General features: G+C 33.4%; 1 protein-coding gene across 1 annotated transcript; it reads left to right on the forward strand.

Moving 5' to 3' along the window:
* Window positions 1–18,630: 18,630 nt before the first annotated feature.
* LOC133777854 (uncharacterized) lies at window positions 18,631–19,700 on the forward strand. The gene is made up of 2 exons (XM_062217607.1): window positions 18,631–19,005; window positions 19,119–19,700. The coding sequence occupies exons 1-2, from the start codon at window positions 18,631–18,633 to the stop codon at window positions 19,698–19,700; spliced, it is 957 nt and encodes a 318-aa protein (XP_062073591.1).
* The last annotated feature ends 1,203 nt before the right edge of the window (window positions 19,701–20,903 follow it).

Here is a 20,903-nt window from a genome sequence, read left to right on the forward strand (position 1 = left end):
TTCAAACAGAAATAATGATAAGAACACTTACATTATAAGCAGCGGAATAAATGAATCATTTCTTCAGTTTCTCTAACCATTGTATCCTTTCTGTTGCAGAGTATTACCAAGAAACTGAACCAATCTTCAATTTTCTTCACAGCCTTCCAAAGTATCCTTAGAATCACCTAGACTAGGGTGGGCAATTCTCAACACATGAGATGGATACAGAGAGAATAAGAGAAAATAATATAGAGGCTTAGAAAAAGACTTATGTTTTAGAGACAATCTAAAACCTACTAGATCTTCTGATTTTCAGTCAGATAGTCTTTTTTGTAATCAGATTTCAACTCTCACTCAGCATTCCTTTTATAGGCTCAATTATGTCACTTATTTAGTTAAAAAAATCAATAAAATAATAGCCAATAATCAGCCCTAGGTCGAAATTATCACAGGCTTTAGGCCCGTGAAATTTCCCATTTCATTATAAGCCCGTTAGACTTAAAATCAAGGCCTGTATTATTTTCTAATGATTTAATTAATTAAATAATTATTTAAATCTTTTATAAAATTAATTATTTATAATTTGAACATTGATTTAAACTTATTTATTAATTTAGATACAAATTTATCTTAATTAATAAATATGTCATAATTTCTCTTTTCTTTAAATTACATAATTTTGTGAAATTATCCAAAATTGACGTGGTCAACTTTGATAATTCTAATTGATAATTAAATCAATTAATTGAGACTATATAGGCCTTATTTGGCATGGCTTTGGAAGAGCTTTTGAAGTCTTAAAGTTACTTTTAGGTGTGTTTGGATGAAATATAGAAAGAGCTTTTTGAATTTAGAAGAGCTTTTAAGAGAAGCACTGACTCATCAACTTTTTGAGGAAGGACTTCTAAAAAAACACGGGAAGTTATTTTCTTGTTTTAATGAATCTTTCAGAATACCTATTTTACCCCTATTTTTTATAAAACAAAAAAATAAATTACATCTTTATCCTAAATTGTGAAGATAACAATTATATAATACGATTTATTTTTTCTTAAAAAGTATTCTATCTAATTTTTCTAAAAAAATCTAAGTACAATTTTTTTTAGTTTTTATTTTTCTTATTATTGTTTTATATATATAATTTCTTTCTCTAACTATATTTATATTTTTATATTTGAATATTTAATTTAAAATTTTAGATTTTTTGTTAATTACGTTTAGATTTTTATGATTTTTTATTTATTAATTTATATATGTATGTAATTATATTTTTTTCTTCAAAAGAACAATTAATTTTCAAATGAGTTCAGACATAACATATATTTATGGTTAAATTTGATATTTATTTTATCAGTGCTTTTATGCAGTATATACCAAAATATAAATCCAAACAAAAATTAGAAAGCTCAAACTTTTACTTCTCTTCTTCTTATGTCTAAAAGTAAAAGTAAAAGCTATGCCAAACATGCTCATAGATGATTTTATCCAAGGTAAAGTAAGGACCACGGGCCTATGAAATCAAGCTCCAATAAGTTATCATAAATCTAACAAATAAATTTACTAAATTATTAATTCCTCGTGACTCCACTAAAGACTCGAAATTGCACTCTTGAATTCATAGAACGCTCAATAAGCAACATAGATACGTTATTAATTATCCATGGATACAACTATAATTGTCACTCAATCCTCTATAGATGGTCTACAATGAGATGGGACTAAAATACTGTTTTACCCCTCATTGTATTTTATCCTTAAAACACTTAGTTCCTTGCAAATGATATTTCAATAAACTAATATTAATTACTGAAATGAGATATCTATCATTTAGCACCTTGAACCAAACTAAAAGGAAACCATCATTTCACTTCTTCATCAGAAGCTATAGATGTTCATATCTATGATTAACACTCCCACTCAATTATATTACCAAGTTCCCAAGATGTAAGTATGGACTAGTGCGTAGGGTAAGCTGGTAACAAACAAGTCAAAGAACTCAAATAATACAATTAGTTAGAATACTAACCACTTAGAATTGAGATTGAATTGACCTATGGTCAACTATATGATATGAATAGAATAGAAAAATAACAGTATGTTTACTTATCCTATCTACTGTCAATATCGGTCCAGTCTGATGTAGCAAATACATCCGATCTTATCTACTTCGCTAATGTTCTGGAAAGAACATAATACTACAATGTGTAAGTAGATCATATCGTAGATTGGCAAGTCAGTGTAAATCCTGTGCACTGACTAATCTTAGGACTAACTTATGTTTGAACATATAATCATATTTATATTCTACTGTGATTACGTCACTATAAATATGATTAGTTATATGCTTGAGATTTAATAGAAGTTTATATTAAACAAATAATCATGAAAATAAAACATGTGAGCGAAGTGATTGACCAAGTTAAAAAATGATTTCTATTCTTGTATTGATAATAAATGAGATTACAAAGAAGTTGGGTTTTAATTAGGGCATAAAACCCCAACAAACTCCCACTTGAACTAATTGAAACTAATTTCTTAATTCTACTAATCTCATTTCCTTTATATGATTATCAAATGTAGCTTCTAGTAGTGTCTTCGTAAACAGATCCGCAAGATTGTCTTCAGATGCAATCTTCATAACCTTCACATCTCCCCTGGCCACATATTCTCGAATAATGTGATACTTCCTTTCTAAATGCTTACTCCTCTTGTGACTTTGAGGTTCTTTCTAGTTGGCTATTGCTCCTGTGTTGTCACAAAACAAAACATGCAGTTTACCCATTTTTGGAATCACCAAGATCTGAATAGAACTTCTTTAACCAGATTGTTTCCTTAGCTGCTTCTGACTCAGCATTGTATTCAACTTCCATGGTGGAATATGAGATCGTAGACTGCTTTACACTTCTCCATATCACAGCTCCACCCCCAAGAGTAAACATCATTCTAGAAGTAGACTTCCTGTCATCGACATCAGTCTGAAAATCTGAATCGGTGTAGCCTATAAGGTTCAGAACACCACCCTTGTAGACTAATATATATGCCCTAGTTCGCCTTAAATACTTCAGAATATGCTTAACTGCTATCCAATGTTCCAGTCCTGGGTTTAACTGATACCTGCTCACTAATCCCACTGCATAGTAGATATCTGGTCTAGTACACAACATAGCATACATTAGACTTCCAACTGCAGATGCGTAAGGAACTTTTCTCATTGCATCTTCCTCTTCAGGAGTCTGGGGAGACTGCTTCTTTGAAAGATGTATTCCAAGGCGGGACATTAGATGTCCTATCTTGGAATTTGTCATTGAGAAACGTTCAAGCACTTTATCAATGCAAGTTGCTTGAGATAGAGTTAAGAGTATGTTCTTTCTATCCCTGATGATCTGGATACCTAGAACATAACTTGCTTCACCTAAATCCTTCATCTAGAATTGAGTGCTCAGCCAATTCTTCACATTTGGAAATTTCTTAACATTGTTTCCAATGAGTAAGATATCATCTACATACAGAACCACTATTTGATTTTCCTTCAGTTAGTAAACCCAAAGCTCATCAATATTTTGTTCAAAGCCATAGGTTTTTATTATTTCATCAAACCTAAGGTTCCAAGAATGAGAAGCTTACTTAAGTCCATAAATGGACCTATTCAACTTGCAAACTTTTCCTTCTTGTCCAGCTACTTTAAATCCTTCTAGCTGATTTATATAAATGACTTTGTCAAGCTTCCCATTAAGAAAAGTTGTCTTGACGCCTATTTGTCATATCTCATAGTCGAGAGCGGCTTATATGGATAGGAGAATGCGAATGGATTTGAGCATGGCTACCGGACTAAAAGTTTCCTTATATTCCACACCTTCTCTTTGGGTATAACCCTTTGCCACTAATCAAGCTTTATAAGTTTCGATATTTCCATCAACACCTCGTTTCTTCTTGTAGATCCACTTGCACCCAATGACCCTAAAGTCAATAGGTGCTTCCACAAGATCCCAGATGGAATTTGAGTACATGGACTCCATTTCCTGTTTCATGGCTTTGAGCCATAGTTCCTTTTCAGGGCTTGCCATTGCCTATTTGGAAGACAACAAATCATCATCACTAGTGTCACCAACAACCATATTGGTTTCACCATCCAAACCATAACGAATTGGGTTCCTAGAAACCCTCCCACTACATCGAGGCTCTGTGACTGTTTGCTCAGGAACAGTGGTACTTTCTTCATTTAAATCGACTTGCGTCGGTTGGACATGAAGAGTGGGTATTTCATCATCAACTTTTGTTGTTGACGATGGAACATTTGTTGGAGTCAATTCTTCAACCATTTTCTCTAAAACTACTTTGCTGTGCCGTTTGAAGTTTTGGACATAGTCATTTTCTAGAAAAGTAGCATTCGTAGAAGTAAACACTTTCTTTTCTGAATGACTATAGAAAAGTCCACTCTGAGTACCTTTAGGATAGCCAACAAACATGCAAAATTCAGTTCGTGGTTCTAGCTTTCCTTTCTTTTTCCTCAGGACGTGGGCAGGACACCCCCATATTTTATAATGGTGTAAACTAGGTTCTTGACCATTCCAGCGTTCTAAAGGTGTTTTGGGGATAGATTAGACAGCACAAAATTGAGAATGTCATTTGCAGTTTCAATTGCATGTCCCCAGAACGAAGTTGGTAGAGTTGAGTAACTAAGCATGCATCTAACCAGGCGTTCCGCTACACCATTTTGTTGCAGAGTACCTGAGGCAGTAAGTTGTGATAAAATCCCAAGTTCAGTTAAATGATCTTGGAATTGCATATCCAAATATTCTCCACCCATATCAGATTGCAAGTTCTTTAACGTTTTACCTAATTGGATCTGAGCGAAAATGTTTATGATTTCAGGGCACAATTCCCAACAATCTCCCACTCGCCTTAAAGCAAATGAGGCATCTCTCTCATTCCCATGTTTCTTACATGCTCCTTAAAAGATTTTATGGATAAAGTCTTTGTGAAAGGATCTGCAAGATTATGCTCTAAAGCTATCTTCATAACTGCAACATCTCCTCGACGAACCATCTCTCTAAGCAAGTGATACTTCCTCTCGATGTGCTTTCCCCTCTTGTGACTCTATGGTTCCTTTGAGGTAGCTACTGCCCCACTATTGTCACAGTATAGGACTAGTGGCTTATCTACATCTGACACTATTTCCAGACTGGAATAGAACTTTTTGGGCCACACAACCTCTTTAGCTGCTTCACAAGCTGCTATATACTCGGCTTCCATGGTGGAGTTTGCAATGCTGGTTTGTTTAATACTTCGCCAGACTACTACTCATCCTCCAAGAGTAAACACTAATCCAGAAGTCAATGGGATTCAGGTCTCCACCTGAATATACAACCATATAATCTCTAGTATTTCTTAGATACTTGAGAATATTCTTCACTACAGTCCAATGACTCAATCCAGGATTGGATTGATAACGACTGACTATCCCTACTACATAACAAATGTCAGGTCTTGTACACAACATGGCGTACATTAGACTGCCTACCGCTGAGGCATAGGGATATTGTCTCATATCTTCCTCTTCCTCAAGTGTTTTGGGACACTGCTCCTTGGAAAGGAATACTCCAGAATGGGTTGGCATATCACCCTTTTTGGAGTTTTGCATATTAAAGCGTTCTAGCACCTTATCAATATAAGTTGCTTGAGACAGTGCTAAAGTTTTGTTCTGTCTATCTCTAAGAATCTTAATGCCTAGAACATACTTGGCTTCTCCCAAATCTTTCATTTGGAATTGTTCAGCTAACCAGTTCTTTACCTTTGATAATGATGTTAGGTCATTTCCAATCAGTAATATATCATCAACATAAAGAACGAGGAATACTACTACACCATCTTTGATTTGTTTATAGACACAAGGTTCGTCAACGTTTTGTTCAAAACCAAACGTTTTAATTGTGTCATCAAATCTAAGATTCCAAGATCTAGAAGCTTGTTTGAGTCCATAGATGGACCTAAGAAGCTTGTCAACTTTTTGCTCTTGACCTTTTAATTCGAACCCTTTTAGTTGAGACATGTAAATGGTTTCGTCAAGGTAGCCATTCAGAAAAGTTGTTCATCCATTTGCCAAATCTCATAATCCATGCACGCAGCAATGGACAAGAGTATACGAATGGATTTTTGCATGGCTACAGGAGAAAAGGTTTCTTCATTGTCAACCATTTCTTTCTGTGTGTAACTTTTGGCTACAAGCCTTGCTTTGAAAGTCTCTACTTTCCCATCCACTCCTCTTTTCTTCTTGAATATCCACTTGCAACCAATGGATTTGATATCCTCAGGTGGATCTTCAAGAACCCAGACAGAATTGGAATACATTGATTCCATTTCTTGGTTCATGGCTTCTTGCCATTTGTCCTTGTAAGAATCATTCATTGCATCTTTAAATGTCAATGGATCGTCTTTATTTGTGTCAGACACAAGCATTTGAACTTCGTGTTCATAGTGTGTGGGTTGCTTAGTAACCCTCCCACTATGATGAGGCTTTATACTATTCTGACTAGAACTAGCAGTTTCCTCTTGCCGTTTTTCATTGGTTGTTGCTGGTGACTTTGCAACTTCATTCGAGACCCTCTCTTCCATTACAACCTTACTACAAGGTTTGTGGTTATTAACATAGTCATGTTAAAGAAAAGTTGCATTTGTCGATACAAATGTTTTATTTTCTTTTGGACTATAGAAAATTCCACCTCTAGTCTCTTTGGAATATCCCACAAACATGCACACTTCAGAGCGTGATTCCAACTTCCCGGTCTTTCCTTTAAGCATGAGTGCAGGACACCCCCAAATTCCAAAGTGGTGTAAACTAGGTTTACAACCATTCCTTAATTCCATGGGTATCTTTTGGATATACTTAGATGGAACAACATTCAATATGTATAGAGCACATTGAATCGTATAGCCCTAGAATGACAGTGGTAATGATGAAAAGCTCATCATTGATCTGACCATATCTAATAATGTTTTGTTCCATCTTTCTGAAACACCATTTTGCTGTGGCGTTCCAGGTAATGTGAGTTGAGATTGAATACCATGCTCACGCAGATGGTCCTCAAATTCAAAATCCAAGTACTCTCCTCCTTGATCAAATCGAAGAATTTTTAGTGATTTACCTAATTGCTTTTCAGCCTCTACTTGAAATTCTTTGAACTTTCCAAAAGTTTCAAATTTTCTTTGCATTAAGTATAGTTAACCATATCTTGAATAATCATCAATAAAAGTGACGAAGTATTCATAATATCCTCTTGCTTGTACATTAAGTGGATCGCAAACATCCGAATGTACTAGCTGAAGTGGTTCTGTGGCTCTGGAGCCTTTGGCAGAGAAAGGTCTCTTAGTCCTCTTGCCTTCTAGACAGGATTCACAAACAGGGAGAGATCCAATAGATAGTTCTCTTAAAGGACCATCCTTTACAAGCCTATTAATTTTGTCTAGACCAATATGGCCCAATCTCAAGTGCCGCAGATATGTTTCACTATCGAAATCAGTCTTTTGTCGTTTAATAGATCTAGGATTAGCTGTTTTAAATAATTCAGAATTATAAACAGATTTCTCTTTAGCTTGCAGTTTATAAAGCCCATTAATAGATTTTGCAGAACATATCTTAAGACCATATCTTGAAATAACAATCGAATTATTATTAAAAGAAATTTTAAAATTTTGTTCATGAAACATAGAAACAAAAATTAAGTTTCTAGAAAATCCAGGAATATAATAAACGTTCTCTAAAACAAGAAATTTATTCTTCTCAAATTCCAAACGGGCTGTTCCAACTGTTGCTGCAGAGACAATCTGACCACTGCCTAACCTCATAGTCACCTCTCCATCAACAAGCTTCCTCGTCGAACTAAGAATCTGTAGAGAAAAATAAACATGGTTAGTGGCTCCTGAATCTACTATCCAGGATGATGAATTGTCTTCCACTAAACAAGCTTCTAACACAAGTAAATCAAATTTACCATTCCTTTTCTCTTTCAGGTTAGCGAAATACTTTGGACAGTTTCTCTTCCAGTGACCATCTTCTCCACAGTGAAAGTAAGTCCCTTTTGGGGTCTTCTTTTTGGAGTTTTTGGTGTTCTTGTTCTCTTTTCCTTTGGATGACTTTTTAGGCTTCTTTGTATTCTTGTCTTTCTCCTTGTCCTTGCCATTTCCATTTTTCCTCTTTTTGGTTTTAGCCTTTCAAGAGGATGGGTTAGAACTAGCAACATTTGCTTCTCCTTCTTTCTCAAAACCTTTGTTAAGAGATTCATAAGTTTGCAATTCATTCAACAGTTGTGTCATGTTATACGATAATTTGTTCATGACATAATTGGTTGTGAAACCTTTAAAAACTGGAGAAAGCGATTCAAGTATAATGCTTACTTGAGTCCTTTCATCAATGATTGCCCTATGGATAATGGCATCGTGCATTATATTGATCATGTATAGTACATGTTCACTGACAAAAACTCATTTCTTCATTTTCTTGGTCATGTAGGATCTAGTGGCCTCATGCCTGCACTAGTCTAACTGCTGCCCAAACATATCTTGAAGGGTATCCCAAATCTCATAAGCATTTTCAGTGTTCTCAAACTTCTTTCTGAGCACATCGCTCATACTCGCAAGCATATAACACTTTGCTTTGTTGTTTGATAAGATCCAATTATCAAACTTTTCCCTTGCAGTTTTGGCAGCAGTAGCGGGAGGGACTTCAGGACATTCCTCAGTCAAGACAAATTTGTGGTTCTTACATATTAATACAATGTTCAAGTTTGATTTCCATTTCATGTAGTTTTCACTAGTCCACTTTTCATTAGCAAGTAAAGATGATACATGATTTGAGCTAGACATAATTGCTGAAAATAAATAAATAAACCAAATGAATTTATGCATATAATAAATATCAGTAATTTTCGGAATAGTAAACATGATGCATGAATGCAACAATTAAAGAACACATAAAAAAATAATTACTAATTCCAAGATTAATTAATTTGAACATTAATGGACCAGCCTTAGGGTAGGTCAGACTAATTCCAAATTAATTTTGAGACAAGTTCTCAAATTTATAAGTGAAAACTTAAATCAATATTTCTCTTTTGACTTATAAACAACCGCTTGTTTGGTCAAGAATACACTAGTCCGCTCGAAAGCCTAATGTACCTTGTGAGTGTAATCCATTGTTTTAGATCAATGACTTAACTCAAGTGTATGCCTCAGGGTCGGTCAAACTTGAAATACATCATTAAATCCTATTCTTGAAAAACAAGTTTGCCTTGAGAATAACATAGTCGGAAGCCTTCCTTAGGGGACATAAGCAATGGTGCCGCAAGACCCTCTCCATGCTACCTCGATGCTAACTAATAATGGAGACCATGAGACTTATTGTCATAACTCCTTCTCTCACTCACTATTTTAAAAAAATATGTTTTCTCAAAACATCCCATGCTTTTTAATTGGTTTGTAAAAATAAAGTGATCTATTTTTACCAAATAATATTCTAATAATTACTAATCAAATTAAGCAAAATAAAAATTATAGAACTATGCCCTAATTAATTCAATTTTAATTTGCTATAATTACTAAGAATATCATTATTTATTTAATAAAACAAATTTATTAAAAACTAGATATTAAACAACTTCTAAAATCTATTTTCGCTCTTGAACTAGTTTAAAACTAGATTTATTATTATATGGTCCATCACATAAATCATATAATCACATAGGGCAATCCTAAGGCATGTTTCTACTTATGAGATGCATGCACAATTTTAAATACTGTGCGGGTTATATGTATGGCAAGTAAAAAATGCATGATAAAGTATTAAACAATTTAATCACATTCAAACATTTAAATAAATAAATACTGACTATATAAGTAAATAAATGTGGGCCGGGTCTCTTGGGTATTTCTAGAATAATTACAACACTTGCAAAAATATACATAAAATTGTAAGAAACTAAATAAGACCTAAAGAAATATCTATCTTCAACTTTGGGCCTTCACAAGTAGTCTTGATCCAGTAAGTCATTTATCCATTTAATTTTGAATTAAAATAACTTTTAATTATCTTAAACAAATTTTAAGAATAATTAACTTGGGCTTTAATGCCCAATAAGTTATTAGGCCTAGTTTTGAATTTGGGCTCATACAATTAATTCAAAATAAAATAATTTTAATTATGGCCTAAAATTAATTAGGCCCATAATTTAAATGAATAACATGTGCAAACCCAAGGATTAAAATCCCTAGGGTTGGCGGCACAAGAAGGCTCGGCATGGGACATGCGGCAAGTAGTTGGGAGGTGTGGCTGGGGCGCACAGGCTATTGCTGGTGGCTCGGCATGGGCGCGCGACTGGCGAGGTGCGCAGACGCGCGACTCGGGCTTCGGGGCACGGAACATGGGGCTCGGGCCTTACATAATTTTTTCAAATAATTTAATGCAGAAACTTAAATTACAAAAAATTCCTATGCCCCAAAATGACTTACATTTTTCATCTAGAATTTTAAGAACAATTCCTAAACCCAAAACACCATATAATTAACGACCCTTAAGAATAAACTATAATCATACATACACCCATCCATTCACATATATTACAATAACATAAGAATGCATATTATGGTTGGCCCAGAGTACAACACAAATTTTGTATCATATTTAAACTACCTTTAAATATGCGGATCCACTAATATACATACATTAATCATAAGCAAGATAGGAATAGAAATCATACCTCTTGAAGCCTATCAAGTGTCCTTGCTATCTTTTCGTAATAAAAATGATCTTCCTATCCAAGCTGCTCCCAGGTACTCACACCAAGATCTTCCACAACGTTCTCTACACCTCAAGATGTGTGTGGGCACTTAGAGAATAAAGGATAGTTAATTTGTGCTTCTACTTGATGTACTCAACACATGAGATCAAGAGAATAGGCCTGAGAATTGGTTCTTTATCTTTTCAGGGAGAGATTGAAAAGTATCGTTCTATTTTTCAAAGAGCGAATAATGACTTGTCTCTTATTTTATGATAAGTCTTACTTAATATAGAAAATATTTAATTTAAAAAATAAATCTGTAACCAACTTACAATTTATCTTTTAATTAATTAATTATCTTATTAATGAAAATATCCAAAAACTAATTTTTTGAATTATCCATTAATTAATTAATTAAATAAATAAAATTAAAAAATTTGTCCCTGAAAATATGTAGTGCACGCCACACACAGTCCATGGACTGTGTGTGGTCGTGTACGACCCTAAGTTTTAAGGATATTTAATTTTTCTATTTTTATTTAATTATTTATTAAAACTACTTTGTCAGATAAAAATCTAACTACCTGATAATTAATTCAAATTTGAATTCAAATTTAAATTAAATATCTTTTTAACTAATTATCAAATATAATTAATTATTTGAATAAATATCAATCTTTGAAATTCAAATCCAATTTGAACCTATCAGATTATTATCTCCCACTCAAATAAAGATATTTAATTAATTCTACCAATTAATCAAATCCAATATAATTTCAAAAAAATAGATATTTAATTTATTGTAATTTTGAAAATTATAATTAATTAATTATTTAATTTAATTTCGAAATTAATTTAATTATTTAATATAATTTCAAAAATTATATTATAATTAAATATTAATTAATTTTGTTAATTACAACTAATTTGTAATTAATTAATTAATCACTATTATTATATAATTGCATATTTGGCCCGAAGAACAAATTTTTCTTCTTAAATATGTCTTTCAACTATTTTTCCCTTTATATCAACTCTTACCATGAATAGTGTTGATAAAGGCGCTGTGGGGACCTATGGACCTATAATTCCAAGCTCCAATAAATTTGAGATTATTAATTAAACTCTTTATTTGAATAATCTAAGTTTATTAATCTCATGATTACTCCACTATAAATATGAGACTGCACTCTTGTAATTATAGGCATTTCATTTACTGAGTACTTTATAATGATAAAGTGTCCATTAATATAATCATTGCATACAAATTAACCCTCTAATAATGGTTCATAATTAATCGGGAATAAAATTACCGTTTTACCCTTTTAATTATATATTGTTTTTTTAAGTACCATTGACTTTACTAGTGAAGGTTAATTCATAACTAAATTATGAATTTGAGCCCAATAACCTTTCAGTCCCAAAAATCAACCCTTAAGAGAACCATTATTTAATCTCTTGTGAGAAGGCATAGATTCCATATCTGTATACTATGTCCCCAGCCATTTACATTAATGAGTTCCCAAAACAAAAGTTTCTAGCATGATCATTCTGCAGACCCTAACGATTGAATCAAAGTACTCATATAACATAAACAAGAGTTCTTAGTAACTTCAGGATTAAGATCTATTTGTATATGATCATCAGTTGATATATTTAATTAATACTTCGAAACGGTATTTAACTAAGTAATAATAAACATATCTGGTCCACTTCTATATATTCTCCAATATATAAAGTACCTCCACTAAAGTGTCCTACTGCACTGGTGATTCAGATCTAGATCACATGTATTCATAATACTAGTGGACCGTACTTGCAGTAATTAATCTAAAGATTCCATAACTTTATTTTATTGCGAACTATTCAAGTTTATTTATCTCAAATACAATCCTCCCAAACCAATACGTGTTTGAGATCACATATATGAACTTAGGAATTTTTCTGATATTTACATAATATTATCACAGAATAATATAGTCCATAAAATATATGCATAACAAATTCAATTTATTTATTTATTTCATAAAATGTCTACTACATATGCTTTCAGGGCACAATTCCCAAAAATCGTCAATGAAAGTGACGAAATACTTAAAACCACCCATGGCTTATACATTAAAAGGTCCACAAACATCTGAATGCACAAGTCCAAGTGGTTCTTTGGCCCTATCACCCTTTGCAGAGAATGGACTCTTGATTAGTTTGCCTTCTAGACAAGATTCACGGACAGGTAATTCTCCTAAGGTGAGTTCCCTCAAAGGCCCGTCCTTTGTAAGTATTTGAATCCTATCATAGCCAATGTGACCTAGTCTCAAATGCCATAAATATGTCATGTTATCGTTATCCGTATTTTGACTTTATTTGTCTGAGGTTTAGCTACTTTGAATAAATCATTGTTAAGAGCGAGGGGTTCGTTAGGTCGCAAAATATAAAGCTCATTTTCCAAACATGCAATACACAATTGTGATCCATTGAAAGAAATAGATATATTAGAACTTGTGAAAGTCATAACAAATTGTTCTGATTGCAACATGGAAACTGAAATTAAATTTCTACTAAAAATCAGAATAAAAAATACATCTTTCAAAATTAAGTATTTATTTCCAAACTTTAGGCGAGATTTTCCTCTAGCTTGGACCGCAACGAACGCTCCGTTCCCAACTCTAAGCTTTAGGCCGCCTTCGTCCACTTCCTCCCACGATTCAAGAAGCTGTAAAGAGTTACAAACATGGTTGGTAGATCCAGAATCAATAATCCAAACAGATTTTTCATTCTCTAAAACACATGTTTCTAAGATAAATGAACTATAATCATTACCTTTGTTTTTCGCTGCTAGAAACTTAGGGCAATTTCGTTTTCAATGCTCTTTCTCTTTGCAGTGAAAGCATTTACCTTTACCTTTCTTGTTCTTTTTTTTCCCCTTAGGCAATTGTGAATTTGCTTGTGCATTCATCTTTGCATCCTTTGCAGGCTTGAGGTTGCATTTTTTCCATCTTCCCACTTGTTTCCAGCTTTCGAAGACGAAGCTGGGTTAGCTTCCGCCTTAGCTGGATCAATAGCAACAACAATAGTCTTCTTTTATCCTCCCTTGCTTGTTCCACCCATGATAGACTCGAAAGTCTGAATCTCTTTCATGACCTACGTTAGACCATAGTTGAGTTGATCATGAATGTGTGGAGAAGGTGCCATCCGAGCATTGACAAATTTCTTGGTGGCCTCAAAACCAGTCTACATAGACTTTGCACCGAACATGTCTTGGAGCTGATCCATGATTTCATAGGCCGTCTCGACAGTCTCCATCTTTGTCTTGAGAGTGTCAACCATACTAGTCAACATGTAGTGTCGTGCCTTGTTATTGACCGCCTGCCAACGCTTATATCTCCCATCCTTTCTAAACTTTCTATGGAGGAAACTTCCTTAAATGGAAGCAAAACATCAACGCTCATATTTATCTCTTACAGCCATACTTAAAACTACTTATTATCAATAAAATAGAAATCAATCACATTTGCTCAATAAAACTCATATTCACACAAATTTCAAGAAATAGCACAACATATTCCAAAAAATATGAAATATATGAGAAAAAATACCAAAAACTATCATATCTCTATTTCTTTAGGTTTTTAACTAATCTATGATATCCTTGTCCCGGTTGGCGAGAGTAAAAAATATCACTTGTTAAATAAAGTTGTAAACTTATTTAATACTGGATATCATTATTAACAACCTACTAATCGATCAAAATAAGAAAATAAAATCTCTTATTTTATGAGCTAGACCCAGAGTTTCGATAATCAATAGATTTAGTCCTAGTAGTCATCGTAGGGGTGAGTCTAGTAGAATTTGACCTATAATTATCTATATTTCAAAATCTAACATTGTCAAAATAAATAATGAACACCTTCCGTAGGGGGACGAATCAAGCGTCTCGAGGCCCCATTAAGCTATTGACTTTGTTAAACCAACAGTGGAGATCGAATATGATTCTTAAAATAAGCTCATTATAAAATTAAAAATAGTATTTTTATTATTAATTATTGAAAATTAATGACTATGGTTCTCCAAAAATTATAAGATTAAAATTTTGAAACCAAAGTCATATAATTTCCTATTAATTCTAAAGTGTCACATTGAAACAAATTCAATTAAATTAGAATTAATTTGTAGCTAATCAATATTTAGGTTTAACTATAACAATGAACATATATAATTAAATCCAACAGGCAAATGAGTCTTAACAATTGGGCTTGCGTGGAGGGCCGGGTCCAATATGTCGTTCCCACTACCAAGGCCCCCATACTTCCATACAAGGTCCAAAAGACAGGAATTTAAATCTTCATTTTATTAATTGTTATTAATTGATTATGCCCACTATAGTCATACAAAGCAAATAGGCCTTCACAAGTGGAACCATCTACAAGAGAGGAATTTAAACTTTACATTTTCTAATGGGTCCAAATAAAACCTATTATTTTATGAATGTTTTGTTTGGAAAAAACCATATATCTAGCAAACATATGGACCACTATATGCATCTAAGCCGAATTACAAAAATACCACATATAGTGCAACCATACATGTTATAATTGAATGTGCCTAATCATGTTACTATATGAGCAAGTCTATGAATTTATGAAAAATTACCACAATTTATTTCATTTGCAAAAAATACCACAATTAATTTTATAGAATTTATAAAAAAAATTTGAATTAATTAAATTTTTACAAAAATAAGTCAATTTAAATAAAATTTATCAACAATAAACAATAGTTAATTTAAATTTCATTTATCAACAATCAACTTGGTTTAGGTTAATTTAAAAAATATTAATTTAATTTAAATATGATTTATAAAAAATTAACCATAGTTAATATAAATCCCATAAAAAAAATATTTTATTAATTGGTTGAAAAAAATGATATTTTTCAAAATTTAACCAATTTTAAATTTTAAAATCAATATCTTAACTGTTTTTCAAAAATATATTGTGTTGTTACAACTATAAGCAAATATTTTAACCATTTTAAAAAATTATTAGTTATAACAACTCTAAAATATCTCAAAACAGTTAAACAAATTCAAATATCCATAAAAATATCTAACTAACAAATTTTAAATAATTTAAATATTAAAAACTATATAATTAACAAACATTAATATTTTCAAATAAAGATTTAATAAAAAGAAAAAGTATTTAAAAGAAAATAACTTTAATATCTGATATCTTAATTTTAATATTTTAATATACTAAAAGATTTTAAATTAAGTTGTTAGCCTATTTTTAAATTTGAATTTGAATCTTTGTAAAAAATATCTAAGTTTTAAATTTCAAACAAACAAAAATATCTTATTTTAAAAAGATAAAATAAATTTGATATTCTGGGTTTGACATATAAAAATCAATTTCATAATTTTATTTGCTTTGATTTAAAAAAAATATATGGGTTGGGTACTGTTCACCGTGGCCGAGGTGCGCGCTCAGAGAAGCTTCTGATTGCTGGGGTACGCGTGTGGGTGGCTGGGTGAAGGGTGCATGCGCGCGCGCGGCATGGTGACAGCCGAGGGTCGCGCGCACAGGTGGGGTGACGCCGAGGGTCGTGCGCGGGGTGCTGGGTGACGCGCGCAGATGGGCAGCCAAACAAAAAAAAATTCGAAAATTTTCTTTTGTGCAATTTTTCAAACCAAAAATGTTTTCTAATTAATTTTTATCATGTTTTACATAAAATAATGCATTTATAAAAATTAATGGTATAGAAAACACAACAAAATAACCTAACACTGCTAATAATCACATAAAATTCTATATGCTTCATAAAAACATGAAATCCATCAAATTATTCAACACATCAAATAATTCAATTTTTAACATGTTCATGCATGAAAATAAAGATTAACTTGACTCTGATACCAGTTGTTGGGAAAACTTATACATGATCTTGTTTATTTTCATGTAGATCTTATATTAAACAAATTAAAATAAGATAACCTAGAACATGTTTCTAAAATTGAATTCAAACAGAAATAATGATAAGAACACTTACATTCTACACAGCGGAATGAATGAGTCATTCCTTCAGTTTCTCTAATCCTTGTATCCTTTCTGTCGCAGATTATTACCAAGAAACTGAACCAATCATCAATTTTCTTCACAGCCTTCCCAAGTATCCTTAGAATCACCTAGACTAGGGTGGACAATTCTCAACACATGAGATAGATACAGAGAGAAGAAGAGAAAATAATATTGAGGCTTACAAAATGACTTATGTTGTAAAGAGAATCTAAAACCTACTAGATCTTCTAATTTCTAGTCATATAGTCTTTTTATAATCTGATTTCAACTCTCACTTAGCATTCCTTTTATAGGCTCAATTAGGTCACTTGTTTAATTAAAAAATCAATAAAATAATAGTCAATAATCAGCCCTAGGTCAAAATTATCATGGGCTTTAGGCCTGTGAAATTTCTCATTTAATTATAATCCCATTGGACTTAAAATCAAGGCATGTATTATTTTCTATTGATTTAATTAATTAATTAATTTTTTAAATCCTTTATCAAATTAATTATTTATAATTTGAACCTTGATTTAGACTTATTTATTAATTTAGACACCAATTTATCTTAATTAATAAATCTGCCATAATTTCTCTTTTCTTCTCTAAATTACATAGCTCTGTGAAACTATCCAAAATTGACATGGTCAACTTTAACAATTCTAATTGATAATTAAATCAATTATTTGAGACTATCTAGATGATTTTATCCAAGGTATAGTGGGGACCATAGGACTATGAAATCAAGCTCCAATAAGTTATCATAAATCTAATAAATAAATTTACTAACTTATTAATTCATCGCGACTCCACAAAAGACTTGGAATTGCACTCTTGAATTCATAGAATACTCTATAAGAAATATAGATACGTTATTAATTATCCATTATTACAACCATAATTTTCACTCAATCCTCTATAAACGGTTTACAATGAGATGTGACTAAAATACTGTTTTACCCATCATTGTATTTTATCCTTAAAACACTTAGTTCCTTGTAAATGATATTTCAGTAAACTAATATTAATTACTGAAATGAGATCTCTATCATTTAGCACCTTGAACCAAACTAAAAGGAAACCATTGTTTCACTTCTTCATCAGAAGCTATAGATGTAAGTATGGACTAGTGCGTAGAGTAAGCTGGTAACGAACAAGTCAAAGAACTCAAATAATACAATCAGTTAGAATACTAACCACTCTGGATTGAGATTGAAATCCCCCCACCATGGTATAGAGAAGTGGATGTTGATTCAAAAATTTTACAACGGGCTATGTGGTACAACAAGAACGATTATTGATGTTGCAGCTGGTGGGGCATTCATGAGTAAGAGTGCCAATGTAGCATATGAGCTTCTAGAGGACATGGCCACAAATAATCATCAATGGTCTGATGAGAGGTCATCTAGGGTTAGAAAGGTAGTTGGGGTGCATGAACTTGATGCAATTACTGCTCTGACAGGACAAGTGGCCTCTTTGACAAAACACTTACAATAGAGCAATGTATCTGCTAATGCGATTCAGATGGCAGCTAGGTGTGACATGTGTGGTGGTTCTCATTCTTTTGATCAGTGTCCTGCTAGTAGTAATAATAACATTCCCATGGACCAAGCTTAGGTTCAAGCTGTGGGATATTTCTGAGGCCATTCAATAATCCATTCTCCAACACTTACAATCCTGGGTGGAGAAATCATCCCAGTTTTTCTTGGAGAAATAATCAGGGCCAGCAACCTCAATGTCAGGGTCAATTTCAGCAGAATATGCCTCAACAACCAATGAATCAAGCCTCTTCATCGCAACAACCTAGGCCACAACAACCAATGAATCAAGCTCCACCAGACAGGCCTAATGAATTACAAGCTCCATTATTGACTCTCACCAACACCCAAACTCAGTTCATGACAGAGACTAGATCTTCGATCAGAAATCTTGAAATGCAAGTGTGGCAGTTGGCTAATATGCTAAATAATAGACCACAGGGAAACTTGCCTAGCAACACTGAAGTTAACCCTAAGGAGCAAGTTCAGGCAATTACTCTGAGGAGTGGTAAACAAATTGAGCAGTCTAGTGTACAACAATCAGTGGTTCAGAATGAAGGTTTTGGTGAAAAGTCTGATATAGCAGAGAAAAGGGTCACTGAAAATCACAAGAGTACTGAGAGAGTTCCTCCAGTTGTTGTTGATCAACCAGCCCGAGTTCCATATCCTCAGAGGCTCAGAAAACTACTCTTGACAAACAGTTTGCTAAGTTTTCAGAGGTGTTCAAAAAGTTGCATATCAATATTCCTTTTGCTGAATCCTTGGAGCAGATGCCCAAATATGTAAAATTCATGAAAGAAATTCTGTCTAAGAAAAGAAAGATGGATGATTATGAAACTGTGGCGCTCACTGAAGAATGTAGTGCAATATTTCAGAGGAAGCTGCCCCAAAAGTTAAGAGATCCAAGGAGCTTTACTATACCTTGCACAATTGGACAATTTGAACGTAAGCATGCTTTGTGTGATCTGGGGGCGAGTATTAATCTGATGCCCTTATCTGTGTTCAGAAGACTTGGTTTGGGTGAGGTGAGACCAACAACAATCACTCTACAATTAGCAGATCGATCAGTGAAGCATCCATGGGGTATCATTGAAGATGTTCTTGTGAAGGTGGATAAGTTTATTTTTGCTGTTGACTTTATCGTTCTTGGCATGGAGCAGGATATGGGTGTACCTATTATTCTCGGTAGACCATTTCTAGCCACAGGCCAAGCTATCATTGATGTTAAAAAGGGAGAGCTTAAACTCGGAGTTCAAGGAGATGAGGTGGTATTTAATGTCTTCAAGGAAATAAAGTATCCGGTGGCTAGTGACAGTTGCTATAGTGTGGATGTGATAGAGAAAGCAGTCTAAAAAAGAAGGGTGAGTAATGATGCTTTAGAGGCGGTGCTAACAGGTGGTGAGGTAGATGATGATGATGATGATGATGATGATGATGATGATGATGATGCTGAGATGAGATGAGAGAATATGTAAATTGGATCAATTCTTACCAACCATACAGGAAGAAGTTTGAAGAGTTAGCAGAGGGGCCTGAAAGACCATTAACATCGATTCAACAACCACCGCAGTTGGAATTAAAGGCTCTTCCAGATCATTTATGTTATGCATACTTGGGAGAGAAGGAGACTTTATGTGTAATTGTTTTAGTTGACCTCTCAAAAACAGAATTGGAAAAATTGTTGAGGGTCTTACGAGATCATAAATTGGCCATTGGGTGGACATTGGTGGATATTAGAGGAATAAGTCCTTCAACAATAATGCATAAAATTTTATTGGAGGAAGATAGCAAGCCACCTATAGAGGCTTAGAGAAGACTCAATCCTGCAATGAAGGAGGTTGTACTTGAGCAGATTCTTAAATGGTTGGACGTCGAGGTGATCTATCCAATTTCTGATAGTGCATGGGTGAGCTCAGTACAAGTGGTACCTAAGAAGGGTGGTATGACCGTAGTGAAAAATGAAAACAATGAACTCATTCCAACGAGAACTGTGACGGGGTGGCGGATTTGTATTGATTACCGCAAGCTCAACAAGGCTACAAGGAAGGATCATTTCCTTTGCCTTTCCTTGATCAAATGCTTGACTAATTAGCAGGCCACATCTACTATTGTTTCTTGGATGGGTATTCAGGGTACCATCAGATTGCTATTGCACCAGAGGATCAAGAGAAAATAACATTCACATGTCCCTATGGCACATTTGCGTTCAGGAGAATGTCATTCGGATTATGTAATGCTCCAGCAACATTTCAATGGTTCATGATGTCTATCTTTTCAGATATGGTGGAAAGGAGTATCAAGATTTTCATGGATGATTTTTCTATCTTTGGCTCGTCATTTGACATCTATTTGGGTAACTTGGAAAATGTGTTGAATCGTTGTGAAAAAGCAAATCTGGTGTTGAATTGAGAAAAATGCCATTTTATGGTAAAAGAGGGAATTTTTCTGGGACACAAGATTTCTAGAGATGGTATTGAGGTCGATAAAGAAAAAATTGCAACAATTGAGAAATGACCACCTCCGGTGTCAGTGAAAGGTGTGAGAAGTTTCCTTGG

This window comes from Humulus lupulus, chromosome 1 (assembly GCF_963169125.1).
Source record: "Humulus lupulus chromosome 1, drHumLupu1.1, whole genome shotgun sequence".
In the NCBI taxonomy this organism is placed as follows: Eukaryota; Viridiplantae; Streptophyta; class Magnoliopsida; order Rosales; family Cannabaceae; genus Humulus; species Humulus lupulus.